General features: G+C 47.3%; 4 protein-coding genes across 7 annotated transcripts in view; 2 read left to right on the top strand and 2 right to left on the bottom strand.

Annotated features, from left to right (window-relative positions):
• The window catches only part of adamts6 (ADAM metallopeptidase with thrombospondin type 1 motif, 6), a 39,818-nt gene extending 31,095 nt beyond the window's left edge, over positions 1-8,723 (bottom strand). The window contains exons 1-7 of one of the 2 annotated variants that reach the window (XM_037485510.2): positions 8,276-8,723; positions 6,964-7,367; positions 6,479-6,852; positions 4,304-4,478; positions 3,490-3,704; positions 3,269-3,352; positions 2,453-2,598 (exon numbers count right to left, since the gene is read on the bottom strand). In XM_037485510.2, the coding sequence (XP_037341407.2) occupies positions 2,453-2,598; positions 3,269-3,352; positions 3,490-3,704; positions 4,304-4,478; positions 6,479-6,852; positions 6,964-7,054 (1,085 nt within the window). In that variant the 5' untranslated portion in view covers positions 7,055-7,367; positions 8,276-8,723. Of the gene's footprint in view, positions 1-2,452; positions 2,599-3,268; positions 3,353-3,489; positions 3,705-4,303; positions 4,479-6,478; positions 6,853-6,963; positions 7,645-8,275 lie in introns of those variants that run through there. The other variant, XM_062558902.1, reaches the window with a different exon arrangement.
• Positions 8,724-11,690: 2,967 nt separating this feature from the next.
• On the top strand, positions 11,691-13,274 carry LOC119226931 (placenta-specific gene 8 protein-like). Of its 2 annotated transcripts, none has more exons than XM_037485324.2 (4): positions 11,691-11,816; positions 11,906-12,030; positions 12,845-12,953; positions 13,101-13,274. In XM_037485324.2, the coding sequence occupies exons 1-3, from the start codon at positions 11,732-11,734 to the stop codon at positions 12,947-12,949; spliced, it is 315 nt and encodes a 104-aa protein (XP_037341221.2). In that variant the 5' UTR covers positions 11,691-11,731; the 3' UTR covers positions 12,950-12,953; positions 13,101-13,274. The 2 variants fall into 2 exon arrangements, with proteins under 2 accessions (XP_037341221.2, XP_037341220.2); XM_037485323.2 differs by having other exon boundaries at positions 13,097-13,274.
• Positions 13,275-14,016: 742 nt separating this feature from the next.
• cops4 (COP9 constitutive photomorphogenic homolog subunit 4 (Arabidopsis)) lies at positions 14,017-17,941 on the bottom strand. Of its 2 annotated transcripts, none has more exons than XM_037485320.2 (10): positions 17,792-17,941; positions 17,270-17,349; positions 17,003-17,154; positions 16,795-16,898; positions 16,555-16,708; positions 16,298-16,448; positions 16,033-16,203; positions 15,045-15,181; positions 14,736-14,820; positions 14,017-14,444 (listed from the first exon to the last, which is right to left on the bottom strand). In XM_037485320.2, exons 1-10 carry the CDS (start codon positions 17,863-17,865, stop codon positions 14,311-14,313), a joined length of 1,242 nt encoding a protein of 413 aa, XP_037341217.1. In that variant the 5' UTR covers positions 17,866-17,941; the 3' UTR covers positions 14,017-14,310. The 2 variants fall into 2 exon arrangements, with proteins under 2 accessions (XP_037341217.1, XP_037341218.1); XM_037485321.2 differs by having other exon boundaries at positions 15,045-15,160.
• Positions 17,942-18,673: 732 nt separating this feature from the next.
• On the top strand, positions 18,674-26,616 carry lin54 (lin-54 DREAM MuvB core complex component). The gene is made up of 14 exons (XM_037485343.2): positions 18,674-18,801; positions 20,419-21,194; positions 22,005-22,116; positions 22,208-22,338; positions 22,413-22,562; positions 22,674-22,875; positions 22,971-23,044; positions 23,176-23,370; positions 23,700-23,791; positions 23,877-23,948; positions 24,037-24,139; positions 24,242-24,379; positions 24,461-24,663; positions 24,954-26,616. The coding sequence occupies exons 2-14, from the start codon at positions 20,439-20,441 to the stop codon at positions 25,153-25,155; spliced, it is 2,430 nt and encodes an 809-aa protein (XP_037341240.2). The 5' UTR covers positions 18,674-18,801; positions 20,419-20,438; the 3' UTR covers positions 25,156-26,616.
• The last annotated feature ends 1,349 nt before the right edge of the window (positions 26,617-27,965 follow it).

The following is a 27,965-nucleotide window of genomic DNA, read 5'->3' as shown; positions in this document are numbered from 1 at the left end:
GGAGGGGGGGGGGGGGACACTGATGTGCCACATCATGCATTTCAAATGAATGATCCAATCATTCCCAAAGCTTTTAATCTATTAAAACCAAGGGCACAGCAAATTTAATTTCATTCTTCTTCCCCCCCTCTCTGGCTCCCTCGCTCTCCTCATGAACTGCTCTCCCCCGTTTCTCCCCCCTCTTGCCTCCCATTCCTCCCAGTGGAGGCGGCTCCAACCCGCCGAGGCACAACCGTGACCTCGTTTAAGGACGTCTTATTTGTTTGGATTTATTTCCCTTCATTTCCTTCGGTGTCTTGTCTTTTTTTTTAACGATACCAAACAAGGCGGCTTCCGACGCCGGGGGGGTGGGGGGGGGGGGGGGGGAAAGAAGCCCCAGGCTTGGAAAGGGGTGCCCCCCCCCCCGTCCCCCGTCCCCCGCCGGAGATGCACATTGATGGGGGACGTATTTGTAGTATAATACACTGGCTACGAAAACAGACCGTGATATGTGTCAAATACGTATTGAGTGCTGACGCGTCAACTGTATTTAACTAATAGTCGGTACATTTTTTAAACATTTTTATACACTGAAAAGCGGAGGTTTCCCTTCAGTAAAAACATGTAGCTGTCAAAGATATATAAATGATCAACTATTAAGTAAACAAAATACTGCTAACATACTTGCATTGCTTGGATCAGGGGCTTCAACTTAAAGATTATTTTCATTATAAACGGTGGAGTTTTAAAACCCAAAGATGACACAAAACATCTGCAAACTCTTACATTAGAGAAGCAGCCCGATTTATGGACTAATCGCTTACATTTTGACCACTGATCCAAAAACAAGAACGCTCCAAAAATATAAATTAAATTAAGTGTCCTCTGAGTTAAATTCCCGCATTGACCAGCTTAAAATCACACTGAACTTTTTTCAGTGCATTCCACCATTGCCTGGAATGTCTCCTCCAGACTTGGTGGTTAATGAGGGCTACCTGGTGTCTACCATCAGCTATTTTTACTATCTCCAACGTTAGCATCTGTGAGCTCAGCCGCCTCCTCCCGGCAGCTTTTTATCTCATCAACTCGCCTGCTTTTACCCCGCGACGCCGACTCCACATTCACCCATATTTAATCAGAAGTGATCTACTAAATATGAGGGACACGCCCTCTCGTTTTTTTCATCTATATTAAAGCGCACCAGGACATCCATAGATCGATGAACTAATAGTAATTAAAGGCCATTGTTTGCACGCTTATTAAGCTAGTTAGCGTGGTTAGCATCTTAACTTGGAGAGGTTTTTCTTGATATATGTTGGATTTTGCTGAGACTGAAGTCCTCCACACAGTTAAATACATATCCGACATCTTTCTTCTTGCGTTTTTCTTTTCTTGTTCGACAAAGAAAACCCGCCGTGGGACTTTGGGTTTTTATAACAGAGCTTGACAGGCCTCATTGCACCTAGCTACGGTTGCTATGGAACGATTGGTCAGCTGCTGCTCGAGGGGAGGGGCCTAGCGGAAGTCAACTCGATAGGAACGTTTTCTTTTCCGAGTATTCATATAATCTGCTTTTTTTTCATTTTTGAAAAGCCCTGAACTCAACGTCTTTAAGGCTAGCATATAGCTAGCTGGTGAGGAGAGGAGACCAAAAACGGAGCTAAAAGTAAAATGCTAAACTTAAACTGCAGGTCTGAAAGGCTGTTTTGTTCAAAATAATAAAATGCAAGTTGCTATTTGAGACAACTGAACGTAGTCTGCCTTCGCATCCTTGTGTTTGTACTCAGCCCAAACCGGTTCCTGCCAGTTACAAGCCGGTTTTGCGTGTGTCTATCGATGAGAAAAGACGATCAGATTTGTCTTCTATGTGCAACCCTCTGACCGGTTGCATCTCGACTCCACTCAGGAGCCTTTTTTGTTGCCGGTTCTTAGTGAAGCTTAAACCACCAATAAAAAGAGGAGCCAACGGAGCTGGAGAACATCAACTGAGAGACAACAAGCAAGATCGGCGTGATGATAGAAAGGCAGGGAGTCAAAGCGCTCTGCTTTAGCCCGCTTCAATCACAATACGCCATCCTTTCTCTAGTGGGGGGGGACACATGTAGGGTAGTTGCTAGGTAATGGGGCCAAAACAGTTCTCGCAACAATGAAGTCAGGTAATGACAGAGTTTTGCTGTTTTATAGAGACACCCCCCAACATAACTTTATAGTGTGAAAAGTACAGTCCTTCTGTAAGAAACAGGACGTTTATCTCACACACACACACACACACACACACACACACACACACACACACACACACACACACAGCTTCAGTCAGGATGCTCCACAGCTTTTATATAGCAAAATGAGAAGATAAGTGCTACTTGCAGCGAGCTACTGAAACTCTCTCTCTTAGAAGCACAGGAATCCGAGCTGGATCATCACCTGACGTGCGAGCGAGATTGAAGTCGGCGCTCGTTCCAACACTCACCGGGTGATCAGGACGGCGTTGTCATGGTGAGCCATCCCGTTTTCAGGAATGCTGTTTCCGTCGCCGTGATGAGACCGGATGGACTTCTGCCACTTGCAAAAACTGTCCAGAGACTTGTCGGCATGGTGGTTGATCTCAAGGTTAGGCTGCAAAAAGAACGGTGGAACTTGATGCCGTTACAAGACAACGGCCTGCGACGCACGGCGAGGGGATGAGTTACAGCGCCACGTCGAGCAGAGCAGCATATCACTTCACGTGGTGTTGTTGTTTGGTATGGTAGCATTTCGTTTTGTGTTGTGGCGCATCGTTTAATTCTTGGTGGAGAACCTCAGGTTCACAGAACTCAGAACTCAAAGTGTCTTTGTGCAAGGACGAGCAGGCGAGTAGAGTCTGTAAAATACTAAGTACTGATTGATCACAACAAGTCTACTGCCCCTCAGTGACTCTTTATGGATCAAAGTGCGGTTCCATAATACAGGGAGACTTGTTTGATGCTACAAGAAGAGCCGCTGGGACCCCTTTAGAAGAAAAAAAAAAACAGATGGTAGGAAGCGCTCTGTTTCTCCCATCACGCGGACCCACACATGTACAGTGCATGTAGGAACCCTCCATCCAGGCTCCCAGAGGGAAGAAGTGCATCTTTCATCTAAAGTGGTGACCATATGGTGGATAGTCTGTCTCTCCCCTTGAACCACATGAAACACCGCGGCTCGCTCACGCCAAGCGGCTATACACTCGCTGCAGGTGAAGCTGCAGATGTGACAAAAATAAGAAGACGACGGAGTGGAACGAATGAGACAAACAGGTCTTTCTTACCTGATCCTCAGTGAGAACAATCAGCCGGGTCACAATAATGTTCACAACATTCCCTAGACTGGCATCACGGTAAAGTTTGGCAACCTGACCTCCAGAAAAGAAGAAAAGACACAAAGTCAGACAAATTGTGTCCAGATGTCACCAACTTGTAATCAAATCAACCATTAAAACCTGCACGTTTCACGTTGTCGAGGTGACCAATGAAGCAGCATCAAACTTACAATGTTCATCACGGACAGGATGTAGTGCTCGATGTCCTTGCGTCCGTGGTAACCGACCATCATTTTGTCCGCCACCACCAGCGTCTCCACGAAGCGCTCCGAGCTGACGGAGCGCCTCTGGCGCCGGGTGCCGTTGGCGTGCTCGCCGTCGTTTTGGGGCGCCGCCGGGGGGGTCGGCGAGCTGAACTGGCAGGGCGAGCTGCTTTTGATGAGGTCTGCGGGGTGAAGGGGGGGGGGGGAGGGGGGGGGTGTAGAGTGAAGTTACAGAAGCCGATTAGGAAACCAAGTGATGATGCCTGATCTGTTGGGGGGGGGTGGGGGGGGGGTCTGCCCCTTTGAACCTGGCTGCTGAAGCATTTGCTTTATGACCCAGACCTGGGAAGAAGCTATAAGACGGTACATGTCGGGGCATGCGAGCTTCCAGGTGATCACAGCCTTTGCTGTCTCTTATAAGAGCTTGGCCCAAATACCTACACATCCACCTGGTCCTCTGTCCACATGCGTCAAGTCTCTTCGGTTTGGAGTTTCTTTGAAACTGAACATGATTCTATTAATAGACTTGTGCTTCTATAAAAGTCATGAGCCAAGAGCTCTTGGTGCACAGAGGGGCCTTTTTTTTAATGAAAGCTTTCTCTTAGGGGTTGAAAGGTGTCCCGGGCCGGGAGCAAATATAGCACACAAGCGGCCCGGTCATGTCCACCAGAACCTGGGCCTACAACCAAACCAGCACTTCCCCCTGACCTGCTATGTGAAGTTATTCCTCTACGTCAGCTCTACCCACACAAAGCCCGGCCCAGACGGGGGCTTAACCAACCTGAAATGCCACAGCTGAGCTCCTGGCTACGCTCTTGTGGTGAGGGAATGGCAGACATTTTATAAATAACATGTTGCTGTGCTTCTTCCAGGTTCCATTCACTGGAGGCGGTGGAGGAGATGTTCCTTAATGGCTCGATCAAATACTGCTCCTCCTCTGTTGTTATGACACCGTGCTTGTTGGGGAGGAAATCGGGGAAACAGACAGGTTACAAACACAAGCAGCCAGTGCTGCTAAAAGCAGAAATTACACCGAAAGTTCTCCCGAAAACACATGTTTTGCATTTTTTTCATCATTTTCATTCTATTGAAGGTGCAATCACCCTTTTCCCCCCCTTTGTTCCACAATGCAGATGCGTTTACCTTGAACTGTCGGCTAAGACAGCACAGGAGTTTAATTTAGCGACTAAATGCAAAGTCAAAGGCGAGGTGCGTTTAGACTGTAGACTTCCACCAGTTTGTGGACTGACGCCACGAGGGCTCAAATTTGGCAAATTTTGCCTTCGCCACCTTGAAGTTTGGCTGTTTATTTTGCAACCAATGAATGAAAGTTAGGATTTTTTAAATGCAGAGGAGTGATTTGTCAATCAGAGTGTAGCCCCGCCCTAAAGCATCCCCTGCTTCGTAGGTCTGTTTGACTCTACATAAACGATAATTCACTAAATGAACATCATGCTCTGTTTAAGAAGACTTCAAACTAGAGACCGAGACCATAAACTCATGTTTACAATGTTTACTGAGGGAATAAATCAAGAGAGAAGTAGAGTCATTTCCTCATAGACGTCTATGGGAGCAGAGGAGTCGCCCCCTGCTGGTCACTACACAGAAGTAGAGTCATTTTCTCATAGACGTCTATGGGACCAGAGGAGTCGCCCCTGCTGGTCACTTCACAGAAGTAGAGTCATTTCCTCATTGACGTCTATGGGAGAAGAGGAGTCGCCCCCTGCTGGTCACTACAGAGAAGTAGAGTCATTTCCTCATTGACGTCTATGGGAGCAGAGGAGTCGCCCCCTGCTGGTCACTACAGAGAATGCAGGTAAGCGGACTGGCGAAAAGGCCACCTGCACGAGTTGATCGGGTTTCAAACCTTACACAAAGTTTTAGAGATCTGCTTCATAATCGCACAGAGACATTAGTCTCTATAGTGTCTATAGTAGACAATAGTAAATAGTAGACGGAAACCTAAATACCTGATCAGGTTATTAATGAAGGTTTGCATCAGACCCACATGACTGCAGGTAAGGGTTCCCTCGGCCTTATGTCCACATGGGCCACATGCAGGAGTTATTCTGTGTCTCTGAAGGAAAGCCTGAAACTGAGATGCCTCCCAAAAACTGTGAAGTATTCCTTTAAATAACCAATACCTTCCCGATGACACATACAACACGTTAGGTACTAGTGTGCAGTCAGATCCAAGAACCATCAGTCCAATCAGAACCTCTTCAGCACCTCCTGCTCGCAGAAAACACCACCTCAACTCTGTACAAACCTACAACACAAACAAGTGACCACAAATCCCTCAAAGCGCAGACAGAAACACACTCGATGAGTGCGTGACGTCAGCGGCCTCAGACCGTCCAGACAGCTGATTACATTAAAAGCGCAGACACAGTTTTGTCCATTTTTGGTGCTGTTAGTAAAAAAAAAAAAAAAGCGAATGCTAATTCAATTCATGACACTCGGTGGGGGTCTTGCCAACACATTTGGCTTCACGTTTTCTCCACAACGATTACGTTTGCCAAGAAGAAGCAGGGCCTATTTCTTTCCTTCTTTAGAGTTATTCTGCAGCACAGCAGCCATTAAAACGTCTTCCAGCGTCTCGATTGGTGCCGAGGAGCCGGAGGGTCACGCAGCCTGTGGACAGGAGCCCGAGGACCGAAAGCTAAGGCGGGATAATCGGACGATTGTTTAACACTAAAAGGATCAAAGAGAGTCTCCTCCTACGAGGACAAAGCGTGATACTCGAATGCTCTCCTTCCTCCACCGGCATCACCTCGCTGCCCCCCTGCCAGGTGGAGGCAAGCCAAGATCCTGCTAAGCGGCTGCCATGAGGGCACCACCAGCTCCCTCCCAGTTATCGGGGGAGGGGGGGGGGGGGGGGGGTAGGGGTGAGGTCACCAGGGGCAAAGAGGAAAAAAGTTAAGAGAGAATAGTGAAAGTGCTGTTTTCGTCTCACCAGGCCCTTGCAGTTGCTGAGCGCCACCCTGGTGGCGCCGCCCTGGTTCTGCAAGGATCCGACGTAGTGACAGTTATCCACCGCGCCGTGGCGCCACTCCAGGCCGTCCCTCCCCCAGAACTCCACCGCGAAGTGCTTGGACACCAGGTGGGGGTTGAGCGTCAGGTTGAGGTGAAAGTGCATCCCGTAGGCCGACAGTCTGTAGAAGAGCCGGGGGTTGTGGTGGGGGGGCTCCGGGTCCAGGGGGTCCGGCGCCCCGCGTCTCCGCCGGCCCGGCCGGTGGTGCTTCACAGTGTAGCTCAGGAAGTCCCCGCTCTCGTCCACCCGCACCGGGACAGTCACCTGGTAGTGCTGCAGGTAGGACAGGAACTCCTCTTTGGACAGCAGGGGGAGAAGGAGAGAGAAGAACGGGACGGTGAGCATGCAGCACTGAGAAAAGGGGCCACCCCGGGCCACCCCGGGCCACCCCGGGCCACGCGCCGTACCTTGAGAGTTGTGCGAAAGTCCTTGAAATTCAGAAGCCGCCATCACCACCAGGCTCAGAGTCCAAGTCAGCGTCTTCCACAAAATTTCCATAATTCGGCGGTGAGGTGTGACATGGGGTGGAGGGTAAGAGGGCGCTACAACGGGGCGAGGAGGAGGAGGCGCTGGGTCCGACGCCGCACCATAACGAGTCCACGGGGTGGCGTCCTTGGCTTGTGGTCGACGAGGCTGGCTCTCAGATCCCTCCCGATGGCGAGCGCCTCGGCGTCTCAGTGGCCCCTGGGTTCATGTCAGCAGCTCGCAGGAAACGCCGAGGTCCATCAGGCGCACCGAGTCGCTCTCAGCCGTAAGCCCACAACAGGAAGCTCTATGCGGGAAGCCTGTCCGGAACGATCCATCGGCGTTCCTGCAGGGCGGATCAATCACAGGGTTAAATGATCCGTCAGCTCCATGGCTCAGTGAGATTCTTACTTGTCCAACAGCTGAAAAGACTAATCAATTCATTTCAGGGTGAACTATTGAAAACCACCTTCTTAAGGTGCCACTTTGCACTGTGGTCATCATTTCCAACTATTTTATAATTGATTTTGAAACCACAAACAGAAACAATGACTTGATTGACACATGAAAAGAATTATGACGATGCTGATTAATGCATCTGTCAAACCATTTTATCTGTGTCGAAACACCCGAAGAGGTTCAATGTAAAATGAAACAAACCAACAACAATCAGCACTTTCACACATTCATCAGGAAACTGTTGCACTGCTCATTGAGTTTTTCCTTTTAAACAAATTCAGACCTCTGAATGCTGGTTGGACTTCAATGTTGCCAATTTGAACTCAGGTCGTCATTTTCCACCATTTTATGCCAATTCATGAACCAATTAATAAAGATGATTCTCATTCTTAAGGATTTACTCTCAAACGGTAATCAATTTAAGATGAAATGAACTGAAATAATCCATCGGGGTTTTTTTTTCTTTCTCTCTCCCGATCGATAAATGTTGGTTTCAATCAAACGCGTCGTTTAACTTCGAATCACCGGAAACAAACTCGGACCTCGGACACATTTGTCGCAACGTGCGCGCATTCATCCAACACGCATCTGACAGTTTAACGACCTCAAGCCGGGATTCAACCGCAATAACTCAGCACGCGGGGATCTCTCTCTCGTGCACGTCGTGGGGTGTTGCGCCTTCGTGCATGTGTATCCATGAGTGTGTGCGTGTATGTGTGTGTGTGTGTGTGTGTAGTGTAGTGCGCGTGTGTGCGTGCGTTGTCCCTCGGGCTCCACGCACACAGCGCTACTTACTTGGCCACTCTGACCCAGACAGTTGGCAGCCGGCCCGCGTGCATTATTACACACACACGCGCACACACACAAACCCCTCGAGGAGAATTAAAAAAATAATAATAATAATAAAAAAATAAAGTATTAAAAAAATGTTTTAAAAAAAAAAAAGCCTCAGAAAGTTGCGGTGGTTCCGAGCTGCAAGGCACGTGGATCCAGCGCGTAAATGTCTCCGATACGGCAACTTGTCCACGCGAATCCCTCCATGTATGTAAATATAAACAGATATTTATGGAGAAATATATATACATATATGTGTATATATATATATTTAGCTAAAGTCTGCTCCCCTGAGACTTGGTTGTAACGCGCTCACTCAGGAACCTGCGGGAACAGAAGCGGAGCCGAACGATATCGTCCCGCACCGGACGCGGAGTGTTAACAGGATAGTTACCACGCGCATCTTCATCGTCAGCTCCGGCTCCAACGGCCCGGGGGGGGGGGGCGCCGGGGGGGAGGGGGGAGGGGGGAAGCAGAGAGGGAGAGAGAGAGAGAGAGAGAGAGAGAGAGAGAGAGAGAGAGAGAGAGGAACACAGAGACACACACACACAGAGAAGCAGAGTGAGAGAGAGAGGGGGGGGGAAGAAGGAGAGAGAGAGAGAGAGGGGGGGAGAGAGAGAGAAAGAGAAAGAGAGAGCGCGCTCAGGACAACAAAAAGCTGCTCTTAAGTTCCGCTGTTCTCCTCCTTTCATCTCCTCTCGAGCTTTGCCATCCTGAGCGCCCCCCCCCCTTCCTCCCCCTTTCTCTCTCACACACACACACACGCACACAGACAACCAAGCAGAAGTGGCGAAGCAGAGCGGGGGGAGGGGAAGGAGGGGGAGGAGGGGGGGGGGGGGGGGGGGGTTATAATCTTTGCGCTCTTCCGCTCTTCTTCTTCAAAGAAAAGTGAGGTGAGGTTTGCAGTGGGTGTCCTGCCACCTCAGAGAGGGAGGGGGGAGTGTGTGTGTGGAGGGGGGGTGGGTGCTGCTCCTCCTCTCTACGTGCACACCGGGTCTGTGTCTCCCTGTCAGGTCATCTGCAGCTTTTTTTATTTCGGGGGGGGGGGGGGGGGTCAATGCAGATGTGCCGTTCCGCCATCAGCAGTGCTGATACAGGTTAGAATTCCAGAGACAACAACATTATTAAAGTAAAACTTTGACTACTTCATTAAAAGTAGTAGGAACAAGTACTACTGTTTACATGTTATTGCTGATGTAGTGTGTTACTTTGTCATATAACATATCTAAACAAATCGTCATGTGTTTTCTGTGCCACATCCTGATTCGCTGGAAGTTTAACAACATTTTGCCCTGATGAGCAGTGAAAGTGAAGCTCCTTTAACTCAGGAAACATCTTTATTATAGTACGGCTTTAAGTCATTTACTTCATCTCCAGCAGGTAATAAACGCTTAGAAGGTCCTTTATGATTCCTCAGCATGAAAGCACGTGCGCAGTGGAGGTAGAAACCTCAGAAGATCCACCACTGTCATCAAGGACCACAACGAGCAGCCAGAACATCTGGAGCCCTCCGTGTGGAGGTTTTACCTCCAAGGGTTACTTCCAGCTATTCGCGGCGCGCTCGGCTTGTAGCTCCGGTCTGCAGGAAGCGGAACATCGCGCCTGTCGGTGAGTGCCGGTCCCTCGTTACGTCATTACGTCATCGCCTCGCTCCGTGGGGGAGCAGCGCCACCGTGTGTCCATAGATATGTATATATATACGTATGTATATGTAATATATACGTATATATATACATATATGTATATATATATACTGTACATATATATATATATATATGTATACGTATATATATATATATATGTATATATACATATATGTAAACAGATATATCTATCTATATATATATACATATATATATATATATAGATATATTTATATGTACATACGTATATGTATATATATATATATATGTATATATACGTTTACATTACAGGAGAAGACAGGACAAGGCAGGAAGTGAAGTTACCCAGGAACACAGGAGACATGAAACTACAAAATAAAACAAGACCCCAAACCCTGACACACACACACACACACACACACACACACATATACATATATATATATATTTATATATATGTATAGGAGACTGCGCTCCTCATCCCTCGTCTCCTCATGACCCAAAATCATCGGACCCTTCTGTGAGTATTAAAGCTCTACAGCTAGTTGCGGTTGGAGCACTTTTTTTTGTCCCGATCAAAGCGATTAAAGTTACTTCTTCTTTGAACTTACGTCACACCCAGAGGTGGAGGAAGTCCTTTACTTACGTGAGAGCACTATTAGGACCGTGTTCCAATACTGCATCGTGCAAGTAATTCACTCAGAATAAGTCTTATCAGAAGGGTCAGCGGAGAGAAACGAGGCTCTAATTGCCTTTGTGGGGAACATCAGGTCTTTGTTGTTTCCTTGTTGTTTAAAGGAGGGTCGATGCCTCTTATATATATTTTTATATATATACACGCGTTTCAGAATCCCTCTGTGTTGATATGTAATCATCACTTTATTTAGGACGCTGTGTTGTGCTGATTCTAGTCACCGAAGGCCTTCACCAGGGGATCATTCACTTGGGAAGTGCGTTGAAAGGGAACGTTCTCCTCTGCAGGTGACCTTTGTTCTTTGAGGCTCGGAGGAGGAATCACGAGGAGCAGCTTTACAACCACAGATTAGAGCAGAGAAGGTGCGGGACTCCCCAGAAACACCCCTCCATAAATACACTAACCATAGTGGGGCGACGCATCGCGGAGCAGGACACGCATGGATCCACGCTGGGATGGAGCTTGTTTAAGAGGTTTTCATTTTATACTCATTGTTGGTAAAGTCAACAGCTGCTCTGAAGGTCGGGACTTAATGTTAATGTGAATCAGAGCATTTGTTCATGAATATGTGAACTTAATAAATGTCTATTTGTAATGACATTTCACTCCACACAATTCAGCATATTTGAAAAGAGTCTAAAAATAGGTGCGCTGTGTCTATATTATTTATTAGCCGACCTTTGACCCGCCTGCTGTCAATGAGCAACAAACTGCCGACAGCTTTATTAATTGTAAACAACATTTCCATCTTTTAGGGTCGGACGTAAATGAGATTAAACGTTGGAGTTTTATCTTCCTCATTCGGCCCTGAAGCCGCGACGTGACTCAGAGGAGCTTTACTGAAGGAAGGGGGAGTGTTTAGTGTTTACTGACCCCCCACCGCCTATAAAGCCTCCGCTCTGAACCGTCCTCCACCTTCACCTCCACCCGCCTGCTCCGGTAAGACTCACCTCCGCGCCGCCGCTTTGCTGCGTCTCCTTTTTTTTCCTCTACGTTTCTCTGGGGGGGGGGGGGGAAACGAGCAGAAGTTGTGATATTTAAAAACCTTTTTCCTCCACAGAGACGCCAACCCCCACCTCCACCGCCTCCATCACCTCCACCATGGCTGTGACCCGCCAACCCGGCAGCTTCGCGCCCTCAGACTTCCAGACCGGCCTGTGCGACTTCTGCGACGACTGTGGAACCTGTGAGAGCCCCCCCCCCAAAGAGACACGGGACGCATTCCGTGTGTTTTAACGTGTTTTTTAACGTGTTCCCTCGGCTTCGTCCCCACAGGCTTCTACGGGCTGTGCTGCTACACCTGCCTGGGCTGCTCCATCGCCAGCGACATGGACGAGTGCTGCCTGTGCGGCCTGAGCATGGCCATCCGCAGCGTGTACAGGACCAAGTACAACATCCAGGTGAGCTCCTCGTGACCCGGATCATCGGACCCGGATCATCGGACCCTTCTGCGAGCGTTAAAGCTCTACAGCTAGTTGTGGTTGGAGCACTTTTTTTTTGTCCCGATCAAAGCGATTAAAGTTACTTCTTCTTTGAACTTACGTCACACCCAGAGGTGGAGGAAGTCCTTTACTTACGTGAGAGCACTATTAGGACCGCGTTCCAATACTGCATCGTGCAAGTAATTCACTCAGAATAAGTCTTATCAGAAGGGTCAGCGGGGAGAAACGAGGCTCTAACTGCCTTTGTGGGGAACATCAGGTCTTTGTTGTTGAGGGTCGATGGCTCTTATTAGCAGGAAACATGACAAAGGGCCACACCTGCTTCCCAGAAAGATTTATTAGCCTCAAAAGGATGTTACAGTTTAATCTTTCACGTGTCTGTTAAAGATTAAACCAGAGCAATAAAACTGTGGCGTTTAGAGGATTATCCATTTTAGCATTTTGGGGGAACTATTGGTGCACATCTAGTATGATAATAATTAAGTGTATAATCAACAAGAAAAAATATTCCATGTTTGATAAATACAAAATAAATTTAATTAGCATTAATGTAAAAGCTTATTTGGAGTAATGCATGGAAACATAAAGACATCGGTTCTATATTGGGAGATTAGTGTTACTGTAATCTTCAAAGGGGACTTTTCTCCCAAACAAAACTTTTTCTTAAGTGTGTGGTACTAATATTAATCTGGGTGCACATGCTCTGTATGTACCCATGTTTATGTGTGTATATGTATATATGTTTACTCTTAACCCCCCCCCCCGTGTGCAGGGCTCGCTGTGTGGCGACTTCGTGGCGGTCGGCTGCTGTCCGCTCTGCGCCACGTGCCAGCTGAAGAGAGACATCGACCGCAGGAAGGAGCAAGGCATCTTCTGATTGGGTCAGAAAGTACCTCCTACACGCATATACACACACACACACACACACACACACACACACACACACACATATATATATATATATATTCTGATACCTTTGTGGAGGCGCCGTTCCTTAGCATCCCTTGTGTATGTGTTCCTTCAGGCAGGCGCCCCCCCGGAGGCGGTTCTTCGGTGACCTTTGGGCTCCAGCCCGACCTTTCTCCTGTGAAGACGGTTATTCGCTGCTTTTCGGGGCCTCGGGTCCTCCGGGGGAAATGACATTTTGGGTGAAACGTTGTCCGCGGCGCTCCCCAGAGGGCAGACCAGCGTCGAGATTTACCGCCAAAAAATAAAAAGCTTATCTGATTGAATGTTCTAAGTGTTATTGCAATAAAAATGAACTCTTAACTTTTAATTTGAATTAGTGGAGGTTGTCCTTTGTTTATGTTTCTTTTATTTGTTTGTTCACTTTGGGATATTTAAGTCCAGGTTGTCAGCTTCTAAAGGATCCATCAATCCGTCAAAGACTGTTTTATTAGGTCCATAAATCAAACATTCCTATCTTGAGTTAGTAAGAAAGCTGGAATTATTGAGATTTTATCCTAATTTAAATAAAATTCTATTTCAGTTTACAAATAAGTTTGCAGAGTCTAGAGGAATAAACCATTTATCACAGCAGAATGATTGCTGCTCCATTCAGCATCAAAATGAGAGACAATTCAAATGTGGCCGATTCTTCCACATCATCGTGTACATGAATGTTCACTCGTCTCAAACATCGTCAGATGGTCGGGCAGAAACTTCAATTAAATGTACCAAAAACACCATAAGAAATGTTGGTATTAAAGGCATTAATGAAATAATTAATATTTGTATTTATTTACATCTTCTCTTCTACTTAATTTTCATTAAGAATTATTGTTGCATTTGTAATGTACCAGTAAATATCTGGTTTTTATGCATATAAAACCTATTGTATTATATTACCTAGTGCCTTTCAAGATCTTATCACATGAATGTTGATTCAAATTGTAAAACATTGCAACGACTTCTGACTAAAGTAGAAACTAAAACGACAAGGAGTGGTTTCTTTCTCGCTTTCATTTTAATTCTGAATTTCACAAGAGCGGACCGAGGACGTTTTTACACAAAGGACCACTTGACAGATGTTGTTGCGTCATTGTGTAGAAACTACGCCGCAGGTCGTCGCCACGTACGCAGCACGGCGTAATAAAGTAATAAAGAGTTTTATGAATATTCAAACAAGTGACAGGACACCAGAGGCCGGGACGCCAGTGTTTGTTGACCAGGAAGACAACACTTCAAGCCAGGAGGGGACAGTGTGTGTGTGTGTGTGTGTGTGTGGGGGGGGGGGGGTTACTGGGTCATCTGGCTTTCCATCGCCTGCGCCGCCCACTCGGGAGCGGCCGCGCGGATCTTTTCTAGGAGGTTGTTGACCTGGAAACACAGAGACTGGATCTGTTTGTCCCAGGTGGGAAGGGCCTCGCGGGCTAAAAGAAGAAGGAAAACAAAAAGGGCATCAAATGTGCTGTTGGGTTCAAAGTGGACAGAGACACAAGCGCTGGGACGAAGAGCCGAGCAATCATTCTCAAAAGATCTCTCAAGGGGGAGAAACAATGAATGCAGGTTGTTGGTTCTCAGCCCAATGGGATGAATCACTTCATTTAAATGAGAACGTGCTGACATTTCGAGTTTCAAGGATTAAAGCTGGTGTTCCGTGTGTTTAATGTATTAAACTTTTTGGTGTTGCGGCTCCTTCTGCCTTTGAAATGCCGACTCACTCTCAAAGTGGACGATGCTGTCGATCTGGTCGATGAAGCCGTTCATGCGTCCTTCGGTGATCATCTGAGAAGCGATCTTCTCCGCCTGGAGACAAACAAAGCCACAAAACCCTCTCAGGATCAGCAACACAAGGAGTAGTTGTGAAGTACAAGCATATTTGGCAATAAGCAAACAGTTTTTTTATATAATAAAGATGTTCATAGTGGGAACATGTGATTACTTAAAGGTCTACAGCGTAACATACATTTACATACAGGGAAGTTATTTCAAAAAGATATTTAAAGATATTGATCCGAGTGCCGTCTCACCTTGGCGGGGGGGATTTCTAAAAGTGCTCCTAGTTCTTCAAAGGTGATGTTGTTATAGAGTTTGCTAGCGGACAAAAGGTTGTGTTCAATCACGGCTCGGTCGAGGATGCTGGATCCTGTAAGAGAAACCTCACAGACTGAGGGGTCAGATTGAATCATTCAGCATTACTTACACTCAACAGTATGCATTTCATCATCACTGATCACACAATTCAAAAAAACTATCAGGGTGCCTACTAATAACAATCCAGGGATCGGCAAGTACACCGCGATTTATGTCATTTATTACTACGGCACATTCTGTAATTTTGATGGAATTGAACAAACCAAAATCTGTTCACCTAAGCTGCCTGCATTCATTCACTGGCCGTGTTAATGCCTCTAAAATGCAGTGATGCAGAGCGCGAAGAAATGGTCAGCAGCAGGTTCCTTTTCATATGAACGACCTGCCTGTCATACGATGGGATGGGAAGGTGCCTTCAATCGTATGATGCAATGGGAACATGGCGATATTCAGAGGCACCGCTAAAACAACGGAGGGACATATGTCTGTATGACCTAAACTAATAAAACGAGGAGCCATTATGCAGCGACGGCTTTATGACACGAGTCAGAGGACGTACACACACCCCCCTGTGATAATGATGGAAACACTGAACTGGCCAAATGAGCCGGCTTCAGGCTCCATGAGCAAATACAGAATCCCTTTGTGTTCATTTCTAAAGCCTTGCATTAAGACATACATCACTTTATTTAGGACACAACGCGACTCACATGTTGTGCCAGATTCTCAATAAAGTTAGAAAAAAAACGTTTACGGCAAACCAACAAAGATCGCCTTGTGCCGTTCTGAAAAGGGAACCTGCCACCGACCACATTCACGCTTCTGCTAAACAACATGAAACATCCTCATTATGGCGTGGTTGAATGTTACATTATCTCCAGAGAAGTACGTAGCAGCTGTGGTAAACCAATCATCCCCTCTCACCATCTGCTGTGGTGGCTTTCTGGTGAGGCATCAGCATGGCAGCAAACTCCTGCAGCTGGTTTCCTCTGATGATGCGGTCCAGGTACATCTTCTCCAGAATACCGTAGGCAGCCAGCTGCTGACAGCGCTCATCTTTAAAAAGAGTGGCCAACATACGGGAACGCTGCTGGCCTAAAAGAAAGAAGAACCATTTCATATTTTCAGTCTGAGACACTAAATTTGTAATGTAGATAATCGGTGAAAACGTAAACCTAAGCGGTGGTACCTGCAGAAGCCAGGATGGTGCAGTTTAGGGCGTGTTTTAGTGCCTCCAGGCGTTCGGTCTCGTGGACAATCGACTTATAGGACAGCTCGTTGTATCTTTGTGCAGCTTCAATGAACTTCCTCCTGAAGTCCAGGACTCTGGCATAGCACACCTGACAAGTACAACGCCATCAAACACTGATCCAAGCAGCCACAGTCTGGTTAGAGCCAAGACATGTTTAATATAGGCACCAAGTCACAGCAACGCAGGCGCTGTACCTTATAGTGTATCTGCAGCTGTTCATTAGAGGACTCATTCTGAAGCAATGAGGCTCTGTTGATGTATGCCTCCGCCTGCACTGGATCATCATCCTCTAAGTAGAGACGGGCAATTTTCAGGTACGTATCCAACTTATAGTCAACATTGTATTGCCTAGGGGAGAAAATGAAAAGGCCATTTAAAGACTTGGACAGCCAACAATACAATGACAGCAATACATCTGTTAGTAGCTTACTTACTTCTGTCCTGTTTCCAGGGGAATACCCACTAAAACCTGAGCAGCGTTCCTCCAGTCTCCCTCCTTTTCATAAATGGTTGCTAAGTGCTGTCTGATTGAAGCTACCTGAGGGCACGTAAGAACGTTATTTAATTGCACATTTCAATAAGAAAAAGGGTGTTTAATCCACAGCCAATACCCAGTGGAGTTAAGCGTCGGAGTGCATTGACCTGTTCCTCAAAGGAGATGACCCTGGGCTGAATCTTCTCCAAAGTGAAGTGATACACTGCTTTAGCTGTGGCGTCGGGCAGGTTGGGAAGATGTGTGCAGAAATCTGTGAGCAGCTGTCTCGATATGACGAGACTGACGTTTTCATTAACCACTGTGAAAGATAAAATATAAAAACAAATGAGGTGACATTTCCTGCGGACATCCGAACGTGTTACGGAGATTTTAGAGAACTGATGACGTAGTAGAAGAAAAGAGGCATTGCATACTTGCTTCAACAAAGGCCTTCAAGGACTCCAGCTGCTCTGCATCTGTAAACTGAATGGCCTTCTCCAAAATTTGTCGATATCTGCAAAGGATTTTACAGGTGACAAACAACACCGCTGTTTAGAGGAGACCTATACATCCGATAAGTAGAACGTAAACACGTAACATGTGATTTATTACTGTGCACCAACGTTAGCTAATTGTGTTGTTAGTAAACAGCAGCTGCGAGCGATCCGAGTAACGTCAGTGTTAGACTCGCCGCTTGAAGGGGGTGTTGGGGGTCGAACCACGAACTGTCAAATTGCTTTAACAGACAGCAGCAAACAATCAACGTTTAAAACCTAGCTAACGTTAGTTGAATGTGTTGCTAATGTAGCCGGATAGCTAACGTTATTTTAGCTAACGTTAGGTCCATTGCTAGCTAACTTACTTGGGCGCTTACTTTCTCAATGTGGAAAAGCACACAGCGGCTATTAACGCGTAATATATTTGCTTTCTTAAAATATAGAATTGGCGATACGTACTTGGCCGCAAGATCTTTATGAGATCCAGTGGAGTTCATTAGCTGTGCAAGCTCCTGCCTCACATCGGTCGCCATTGTCGCCAGTCGAAGTGTCAACCACGGCGGCTTCCGCTGCCAAGAGCCTTGCGTCACTTCCGGCTTGAGTCCGGCAGCGAAAGCGGTCCTTCGACAGACACCGGTCCACAAGACAGGAAACACATCCAAAATATTACTCCTGTGACAGGACAAACGTATTAACGCCAGGAATTACAAACCTTGTATCAATTCCGTGCACACGATTATGAGGCATATTTTTGTGTTCAATCGAATTGATAAATTAACTAGTGTCTGGGATTGCAGGTAAAAAAGCGGATTGTTTTTGTCTGACTAGAAGTGTAAAACTGAACAAAAACATGTGTGTTTAGGCACCCTCAGCTAGAGAGGATCTCTTAAATTAATTAGATTTTCATTCATTCTTTATCTGTTTTAGATTTTTTTAATTTAAGTTTGGAAATATAGAATATTGATTTTGTAATATTGTTATCCTTCAACGTTAGCATAATGGATTATCATACTGTTTATTAAAGTGGGGAAGCTAAACTGTGTACATCATTATGGGAATCTTTCCTTTCCCCTGTCGACGCTTTGAGCTAACAATATAGAGTAAAGTCGTTGGTATACAATTGTATGTAAATGAGCTTTTGACATGAAAAATAGGAAAGGACTGTTTGTCGTAAGGTTTATGGCTTCTTCTTGTGATTGTTTGTATGAGTGTTTTAAATAACATGCCTTTTTTAAATTGACTTAATAATGAATAATATTAAATGCTTTCATATTTCATGTGAATACTGTTCTGGGAGAGTTTTTGTACTGCACCTTTAAGCGTTACGTAGCAGTGACGTGGGGCGCGGAGGGCGTGGCTTACTTGTGAAATGTCAGGGAGGAATGGCGCTCGGCGCGGTATTTTGAACAATCGCCTTTTTCCCATTACTCGTTTCATCTGAAAACGTCGCCCAGCGTGAACATCTGCGGGTGAGCGGGACTTATTTTGTCGACCCATTCCGCGGTCCGCCGCCCCGCGTCCGGCAGCGGGCCGCGCACTTGTTTTCCACCGAGTGTGTTGAATGTTTGAGATATAATGTTGTGCTAGCTAGCTGCGGCTAGCGAGCTCCGAGAGTTTGCTAGTACAGTTTTCCCTGCCCGCCGGGCTGCCTCGAAGGGGCTCGTATTGAGGGTGACGATGGGGGTTACACGGGGGATTGAATGTGGAGGTCCTCTGGTACTGACTCGTTACACAAACCTGTGAGCTGACACAAAGTTCGACGTGTACAAACAGGCGTTTTAGTGGCATTTCGGAGGCTTATTATTATGCTAAGTGACAGTGTTAGCAAATTAAAAGTTAGAAGCAAATAGCGCAACGGCGTATTGAGAGTTGTTTTATTGAGGTTTCTTATGTGTGTGTCTGTGTGCTGTCAAAACACAACGAGCACAAGTTAACGTTAGCTGCTTTGTGCGTGTAGCCGCTTCAGCATAAACCTCCTAATCACTCCAATCTCCCTCTGTTGTTTTGTTTAGAAAGTGATCTCGTAAGTGTATTTTGACTTGGTCAAAAATAACAGTTGTCTATAACCGTCAGGCCATTCTAAGTGGACCAGGAGCCCCTCAAAGCACAGGCCAGACGTGCCGTAAGTTGCACGTACAGGCGCAGCTGGTTTGAAGTGCATTGTTGGAGCTCAAGTGTTTTAATCCCGACGGATGTCTCAAGTGACAGCCGGAATTATTGAAAGCTAGCATTGTTTACGTTGTCTGCTCAAAGAGTTTATGGCTCGCTATTAGCGCGCTGTGGCCACCGGATATTTATTTCAGCTCCCATGTGTGCCAGCGTTCCTCTTTCCCTGTGGAGAAGTGTATTTCATTGTATTTATTTTAGCTCAATGCAAGTCATACAAAGTGGCATTCAGTGCTCGGTGTTAGCCGGGGAGCTAACAGAGTTGATGACGAGGTAAAAATGGCGGATCTTTCGAAATCCAACCCCGGCCTGAAATAGTAACGCAGCCAGCGAGCAGCATGTCGCGTTTTTTCTCCTCCTCACTCTTTGCAACAACTGGAGTCACTTTGGATTTTTGTTATTTAAAGAAAAAGTGTGTGTGTGTGTGTGTGTTGATAATGTCCGTTTCGGTGGATTGATATCAAGTGTGGTGATGTCTGGCCTTGCTGACCCAGCATCAGCTGTCATTCTGTGGCAAACATTAGTGGACCTCAAACGTCACTCATTGATAAAATATCACGTGGTAACCGATTAATAATGCGCCTGCGTACATGTGAATAGGGCCAAAGCAACAGTCATTTTCCAGTGGTACATATTTATTAACGTTAGCTATGTAGAACAAATTGAAAGCAATACACAGTAATACAGTTTTTATTGTACATTGTGTTTAAAATGTGAAATATGCATGTTGTCTTTGTCGCATTGTGTGTATCGGGCCCCTTGATGCATGTGGTCCACTGAATGCATATTTCTCCCACATCTGGTTGAAATGAGTGCATTTACTTTTTTCAAAATAAAGCCCGTGCTTTTTTTCCCTGTGTTCAGCTAAAGAACAAAAACGTTTTCACCAGATCATTTTCTTACTCGTTTGTGATCGACAGAGAGCCGAGACTTTGCCAGCATGGATGTGGTGTCGCCGGAGCTCAACAGCCTCCTTCCTGATGAGATCATGGACACCGAGGCCATAGAGGACCTCCCTCACTCCCAGCCAGGCGGCGGCGGCGGCGCGGCCCAGTCGCAGCCCAGCGATGACGCGCCGGTCCCTATGGAAACGGATACTCCCGCTGCCTCGGAACATTTGAGCCTCTGTTCGAATGCCGCTTCGGCGGAGCACACGAAGGCTCCCCCCCCCACCTCCTCAGGAGCCACACTCAGCATCAGCTCCGGAAGTCAGCTTCCCATCTCAATTTCCAGCACGTCGTCGTCCTCCCTTCTCACCCTCAAGCCAGCCATGGTTACTTCCCTAGCCGCGACTAAAACCACGGATAGTTTGAGCGGGACTAGTATCTCTACGACGGGGCTGCAGAGGCTCACGCCTCCGTTCACCATCTCCGCCGCCAACCACCAGATCATTCTCAACAAGGTGGCCTCGTCTCAAGCCACAGAAGCAGCGAAGTCCATCGGTACCCAGCCGCAGGTCTTCAAGCAGGAGGGACAGAAACTTTTGGTGACGACCATAGGAAAGTCGGGGCAACCGATAATGTTGCAGGTAGCCGGCAGCAAGCCGGGCGTCTCACAGACTTTAGGAGACAACAAGTCTCCAGCGCCGCAGTTCAAAGTGGTGACTATTGGTGGGAGGTCGGAGCTGAAGCAGGTGGTGGGGAGCGCTGGGAACCAGTTGACCACGTTACAGGGCCAGCAGCTGAAGGCCGTACAGGTAACCTTGGTTGTTTTGTTTTACAGTGCATTTATTTTATTGTTTATTGAAAGTGTTTGTCATGCTGGCGTTAAGACATGACGACATGTCGAATAAGATGAAAACAAAAGAAACTACTGTTTGATAAACAGGAGCTTTATCCAAAAAAAGCAATACTGATAAACCTAAGAATGTGTACCCTTGATTAAAGTAAAGGTGACACGTAATAAGAGTTAATAACTCAAGGTGATTGTGTTTTATAGTGAGTACTGCATTATGAGGTGGTCAAAGGAGTTCTGCTAGGATGTTAATATCAAAAGAAGAATAAATCTTAGAGGACAAGTCGGTTGTTAATGAAGTCATCGACTCCATAAATCTCTTTCTCGGATGTCAGTGAAAATTCTAAATTTGTTTTTGTAATATTTGGGTATATAGGTATTTTAAATAAATATGCACGTTATTTTGGGTATCAGTTTGCTTTCTTATCGACAAAGTGGGACAAAAGTACATATTTAAATAGCTCAAAACCTTTGAATGTTTTCTTTTTTTGAAAGGAACAATCACCCATGTTGTTCTTCTAAATGCTTACAGTTCTTGGCAGATTGATGAACTAGTGAATCACAGTATTTTCTGACAGGGATCAGTTTTTATTTGTCAGATGTTTAAGTCACTACAGTTTAAAACCCGTGTTTGTGTTTAAAATTGTGGTTCCAGCCTGACGTTGCATCACACCCTCGATGGCAATCATCTTCGGGTCGATCATTCCCAGCAATGTTTGTTTGAATCATTTGCACATGAACCTTAATGAATCCTTAATGAATCCCTCCACAGATTGCTACAAAGACCCCCGTATCCTCAGCTGCACCATTCAAGTATATCATCACCAAAACGGTCAACAGCAAAGGCCTCAGTCCTCAGACCTCGGTGTCCCCCGTGATCACCGGTGAGTTTGTTTTGCTGTGGTGGCACTTTTGCTCTCTGGCAGCGGTCTGGAATCAGCTGATCTATGAGCGTCTTGCCTCCTGTGCTCTCAGGTCGGGTCCTGACTCAGACCTCCCCGGGGATCCCCTCAAGGACCATCACGCTGTCTGAGCCGCTCAACTCCAACATGCAAAGTATCTCCGGCAAAAAGATCGCCATTTCCCCCCTGAAGAGTCCCAGCAAGGTGACGCTCCACACACGTGCTGGAAGGATCCTTGTGTGGAGCAGTGTTGTCATTTAAGTATTTTCATTTCCCAGGTGACGGTGGTGTCCGTGGCGTCCCCGACCTCCAACGCCACTCAGAGATCGATGACGCTTCCCGTCAACGTGGCGCTCGGTCAGCAGATCCTCACGGTCCAGCAGTCTGGATCCCCGGTCAAGCTGGCCACCGGCCAAAACACGGCCCAGGTGGGACGTCCTGCTTCCGTTCCCAGTGCATGGAGTAACCCTTTCATCATGAAGAAGGCTCAAAGTACTTTTTAGATGTGGAGATTTAACTTCCCCATCCAACGTTTTCAGAACATCAAACCAGTGCAGTCTGTGACCATGGGAGGAGTCACCGGCTCCCAGTTCAAGACCATCATCCCGCTGGGCTCCCAGCCCAACGTGCAGCAGATCCAGGTCCCGGGCAGCAGGTTCCACTACGTCCGCCTGGTCACGTCGACCACGGCCAGCAGCTTGGGGCATCCCAGCGGTCCCAGTACCAGCTCCTTGCAGACAGGTGACCTGATGATGCTTTTATACCGACAGGGGGGGGGGGGGGGGGGGGGGGTGGTGTCTTATGCTGCAGCTCAATGCGTCTCAATGTCTCCACAGCCAAACCCATGGTGGTCAGCACCGGAGCGGCCCGCATGTCTGTCCCCATCGTCCCTGCGCAGCCCGTCAAACAGGTAGCAGCAGCCTTCGTGTCTCACCTGGGGGGTCGCGGCGTTAAACGTGTTTAAAACGCGTTTTTATTGCGGCAAATTAAGCCACCGTGCTTCATCTGTTTTTGACCGATGAGCTCATTTAATTCCCGCAGATGGCGCCGAAGCCCTTGGCCTCCGGCGCGGTGGTGACCACGGCTCAGACGCAGCAGCGCCTCATCATGCCGGCGACGCCGCTCCCGCAGATCCAGCCCAACTTCACCAACCTCCCCCCGGGTACCGTCCTGGCCCCGGCGCCGGGAGGAGGCAACGTGGGCTACGCGGTCGTCCCGGCGCAGTACGTCACTCAGGTTCGTAGCCGCTGCTCATCGCCACATGAGACCAACCGGCAGAACGTGTTCAAGCTGTGAGTGGGGCAGCAGGTAACCATGGCGATCATCGATTAGGGGAGGATGGACTTTAAAGAACTTAGGACATTCAAGAAATTATTTTTGTTTAAATCAATAATTATAATAAAGTGATTCTTTTCTTGTCTTTTTTCTCCTCGCAAAATGTATCAAAAAGAACCAATAAGAGTATCAATAAGGAATCAAACCGATAAGCAGTATTGATAAGGGTACTAGTAACCATATACAGGCTATCAAGCTTTCACTGTGTTCTGATGCCTTTCTCTCCGTAGCTCCAGCAGACGCCTTTCGTCACCCTCGCCAGCAGCTCCTCGTTCCCAGCGCCCGCCGGCGTCCAGACGCAGGCCCGACTGCCGCTCAACGGGTAACGTGGGCCCTTCACTTTGCGATTGGTTGAACGTGCACTGGCTTGACCTTTTAACCTCAGTAACGCATTCATTGGCTCGCAGCTTGTCACCAGCAGAGACGACCTCCAGGCCGAGGAAGCCGTGCAACTGCACCAAGTCGCAGTGTCTCAAGCTGTAAGTACGGCCTTTGATCGCGTCGGTTTGTGTTGGAGGGTCCGCCCGGTGGGGGCCGCTGACCCATCCTCTTCCCCCCCCCCTGCAGATACTGCGACTGCTTCGCAAACGGCGAGTTCTGCAATAACTGCAACTGCAACAACTGCTTCAACAACCTGGAGCACGAGACGGAGCGACTCAAAGCCATCAAGGTGAGGGAGGGAGGGAGGGAGGGAGGGAGACGCCGCGTTGCCCCCCCCCCCCCCCCCCACACCGACGGGTCGATGTTACAGCGGCTCCTCTTCTCTTCACAGACGTGTCTGGACCGAAACCCGGAGGCCTTCAAACCGAAGATCGGCAAAGGCAAGCAGGGCGAGTCGGACCGCCGGCACAGCAAAGGGTGCAACTGCAAGCGGTCGGGCTGCCTGAAGAACTACTGCGAGTGCTACGAGGTGGGTCCTCCCTTCACGCCGCCCGGATGCCCTCCCCCCCCTGCCTTTTTAACACGTTTCCTCTGTCTCACCTGGGCGAAGGCGAAGATCATGTGCTCGTCCATCTGCAAGTGCATCGGCTGCAAGAACTTCGAGGAGAGCCCCGAGCGGAAGACGCTGATGCACCTGGCGGACGCGGCGGAGGTGAGGGTCCAGCAGCAGACCGCCGCCAAGACCAAGCTGTCGTCGCAGATCTCCGACCTGCTGATGAGGACGACGCCCGTCATCTCCAGCGGGGGCGGCAGGTACGGCGACTCTTTGCTCTACGGTACAGGAGGATTCGAGTTGATCTCAGGGAGTTTCCCACTGGACAGGAAACCTTCATTCTGTCGGGGGGGGGGGGGGGGGGGGGGGGGACTCTTCTGTAGCTCCTGCTCTGATCTGATCAGCAGTGATGGAAACATGAGGCCTTTGTACCACAAACTATTTGTTAATACTTCACCTCTTTACAGGGTTGTATAACGGCAATAAAGTATTCTGAATATGAGATATCAGCTGATAACGTTCTGCTTTGCCCCCCCCCCCCCCCCTGCAGGTTGCCGTACACGTTCGTAACAAAGGAGGTGCTGGAGGCGACGTGCGAGTGTCTGCTGGAGCAGGCCAAGAAGGCGGAGCAGGCTCACCAGCCTCAGGTGGATGCGGAGAGGATGATCCTGGAGGAGTTCGGACACTGCCTCATGAGGATAATCAACTCGGCGGGGAAAGCCAAAGCCGACTGTGCCTCCATCAACTGCTAGCTCCACGCCCGCCCTGGAACTTAACCCCGCTGTGGGGGGTGTGGGGGGGGGGGGGGGTGGACGGACGGGCAACCTGCGGCGTCTCGGACCTGCAGGAAGACATCAACAAACGGCAGAACAATGGCCTGAAAGTCGATTCTCACCCTCAGAGAAAAAAAACAAACATGGAACAGATGTCAAACGGACGGAGCTGGTCGCCTCTGACGGACCTTCAGAAGCTGAAGGCCCCCCCCCCCCCCATCCCCAAATCACCTGGCTGTGATGGACAGGGATCACTTTTTTTCCTCACAGGGCTTTTTCAAATCTGTAAATCTGTTTGTGTTCTTCCATTTTATTCTATTTTCTTTTAGCTCCCCCCCCCTTCCTCACAAAGACACATGTGTGACTTTCATGTAACCATTTCAGCTTAATGTAGACAAAAAGGATTTTTTTTAATATTTATTTTGTCACATATCAATATGCAGCGTATAGTGCTGCAAGCTCTTAATTATTAACCAAGGCCGGGCTGAATTGAATGAATGAAAATGAGAAACACACGTAATTTATTACTCACGCGCACTCTGCACTGCTCACAGTTGTCAGGGTAACGCGCGCCTCCTTTCAGCCGCCCGCTTGCTGTACGCTAAGAACCCAACAACGGGGGAACCAATGAAGACCCGTACGACTCGTCCTCCGATGTCCCCCCCCCCCCTGCAGCAGGTTTCACACGCTCATGAGTTCCATTCTGACGCTTCACAGCAGGAAAAGCACAAGACGGGTTAATAACCTTTTACACTTTTATTCTGTGCAGCCTGAGGTCCTGGTGAACAGCTGGCTTTTCTGGTTCCAACGTGAAACGCACTCACATCATCCTGAGATGTTTGAAATGATAACGTTGTCTTTTGCTATTTGACTCCAAACAAGTGAGAAGCAGAGAAGTTCAGACAAAACGCGAACACATCTGTGACCTGAAAGCAACAAAATCTATATCAAAGCCTTCAGAGTCAGAGGGGGATTTAGAACATAACTGTGTATCGTTCAGCAATCCAAACCCAGCAGTCATTGTTGAGGTCGTTCGCATTGGTGCTTTTCCTTCTATGACGTTTCAGAATACCTGCTGAGACAAGTGCATCTTGTCAGGAACCAGTGTGAATTTAAAATGTCCAAGTATGCAAGAAAAGGAGCATTCGGGGTCGGACTTTTCTGAGGATGTCACATGAGGATGGATTTGTGGTGGGACTAACATTTGGATTTCCAAACAAATTTAACATTAATATGTAAAATAATGATTATATAAAAAGGCACAACTATCCCATTAAGTTGTTTCTGTTTGTCGTATGTTTAATGTTCACCCATGTAGTTAATTTTGTTTACACAAATTCATTTATAGTTTCTGCTCCTGTACTTTGAACCAACCATGCCAGCAGTGTTGGTTTAACCCCCCGAACCCCCCCCCCCCCCACACACACACACACACAACTCTGGATCAGTGATTAAACTATGTAATTGTTATAAGCTGAAACGCTGTCTGTTTTCCTTTTTAACATCAGCTTTATAATGGCTTACGGGCTTGTTCTAAATTGACCCAGACGTTTTTAAGGAGTCTACATGCTACTTGATCTGTGAGGCACGACTCTACCTGCTGAAACAGCACAAAGTTCACCCATTATATAACATGCAAGTAATCAATAGGTTATAATATGTACATTTAAATGGTAGCGTGTGTGCGCGTGACCCGCCCGCCAGGTGGCGGTAATGCGCATAGTGAGCCTTGTGAGACCTTAAAACTACACCAAAGAAGAAGAAGAAGGCAGTTCCAAATGAGAAGAAGTAGCACGCGGAGGTCCTCTCCCAAACGTAAGCTGATATGATCACTTATTCTGTTTTAAAGTGTTGCTTGATTACTATTGATTACTATTTTGTTTGCAGAGGTTTCTTATCTTATGAGCGCAACTTTTAATGAGATTACGCTGATATGTGCACCTCGGTTAAGTTTAGTTAAATACGTTAATCAACGTAATTAAGTTCTTCATTGCGGTATTATAGTGGTGAATTAGGTGGTAGTTAGCTTCAGACGTCACGTGTCAGCCCGCTCCGAGCCGCCCGACCACGTGGCCGCGCTTTGCGGAGCTCGAGACGCGTCGCACCAAACCCCAGATAAAATGTGGCTGTTCAAGTGTAAAATTGCTAATTGATCAGTATTTAATTACCAATAAAACGACTCAAATATTTTCTGAAGCCCAATCAGCATCTCTTACATTCCGCATACACTGTAATCCGAATGGTTGTATTTTTCTACAGTAACTGTACTCACCATATCACTTTATTTACTTTATTCTGTTTAACATGTTTTCACAGATCAGCCGAAGAACCTTGGTTCCATGGTTCCAGTGAAACGGGCGGTGTGGACCTGACACGCAGGTATGTGCTGCAGCTCTCTGATTTAGTGACGTGAAGCCATCCCAATGATTATACCAATCACTACCCATCTGACCCATTCATACGTGTGGGGAAGATTATTCATGAGATGTTAAATGAGGGTTTTGGCATTAACTTTCCATCTGGAGATGATGATGATGATGCTGTTGTGACTTACACATCTGCATTCTTCTTTCAGGGTCGCCCTGCTGAAGTAAACGGCGTTCTGCACGCGGCTACATCAACAAAAACGGATTTTGTCTTTCTATTTGAAGTCATTCATCACCAAATAAATACAAATTGAAGAGAAGTTGCATACAATGTTTGTAACCTCAGTTACAAACATTGTATGCAAAAATAGAGTATAATAGAGTAAGAGTTTTTTGTATTGTTATCTCCATTAAAGCCAATAA

This window comes from Pungitius pungitius, chromosome 18 (genome assembly GCF_949316345.1).
Source record: "Pungitius pungitius chromosome 18, fPunPun2.1, whole genome shotgun sequence".
NCBI classification, from domain to species: Eukaryota; Metazoa; Chordata; class Actinopteri; order Perciformes; family Gasterosteidae; genus Pungitius; species Pungitius pungitius.
The sequence above is the reverse complement of the archived record's forward strand: the minus strand, read 5'-3'. Positions and strand labels throughout refer to the sequence as shown.

Coding starts and splice junctions, on each gene's coding strand:
- LOC119226931 (XM_037485324.2), top strand. CDS start 11,732: ATGGCTGTGACCCGCCAACCCGGCAGCTTCGCGCCCTCAGACTTCCAG. Junction 11,817..11,905: donor CTGCGACGACTGTGGAACCT/GTGAGAGCCCCC, acceptor TCGTCCCCACAG/GCTTCTACGGGCTGTGCTGC. Junction 12,031..12,844: donor GGACCAAGTACAACATCCAG/GTGAGCTCCTCG, acceptor CCCCGTGTGCAG/GGCTCGCTGTGTGGCGACTT.
- cops4 (XM_037485320.2), bottom strand. CDS start 17,865: ATGGCGACCGATGTGAGGCAGGAGCTTGCACAGCTAATGAACTCCACT. Junction 17,155..17,269: donor GAAGGCCTTTGTTGAAGCAA/GTATGCAATGCC, acceptor TATCTTTCACAG/TGGTTAATGAAAACGTCAGT. Junction 14,821..15,044: donor TAGAAATCCCCCCCGCCAAG/GTGAGACGGCAC, acceptor GTTTGTCTCCAG/GCGGAGAAGATCGCTTCTCA.
- lin54 (XM_037485343.2), top strand. CDS start 20,439: ATGGATGTGGTGTCGCCGGAGCTCAACAGCCTCCTTCCTGATGAGATC. Junction 21,195..22,004: donor AGCAGCTGAAGGCCGTACAG/GTAACCTTGGTT, acceptor ATCCCTCCACAG/ATTGCTACAAAGACCCCCGT. Junction 22,117..22,207: donor GGTGTCCCCCGTGATCACCG/GTGAGTTTGTTT, acceptor CTGTGCTCTCAG/GTCGGGTCCTGACTCAGACC.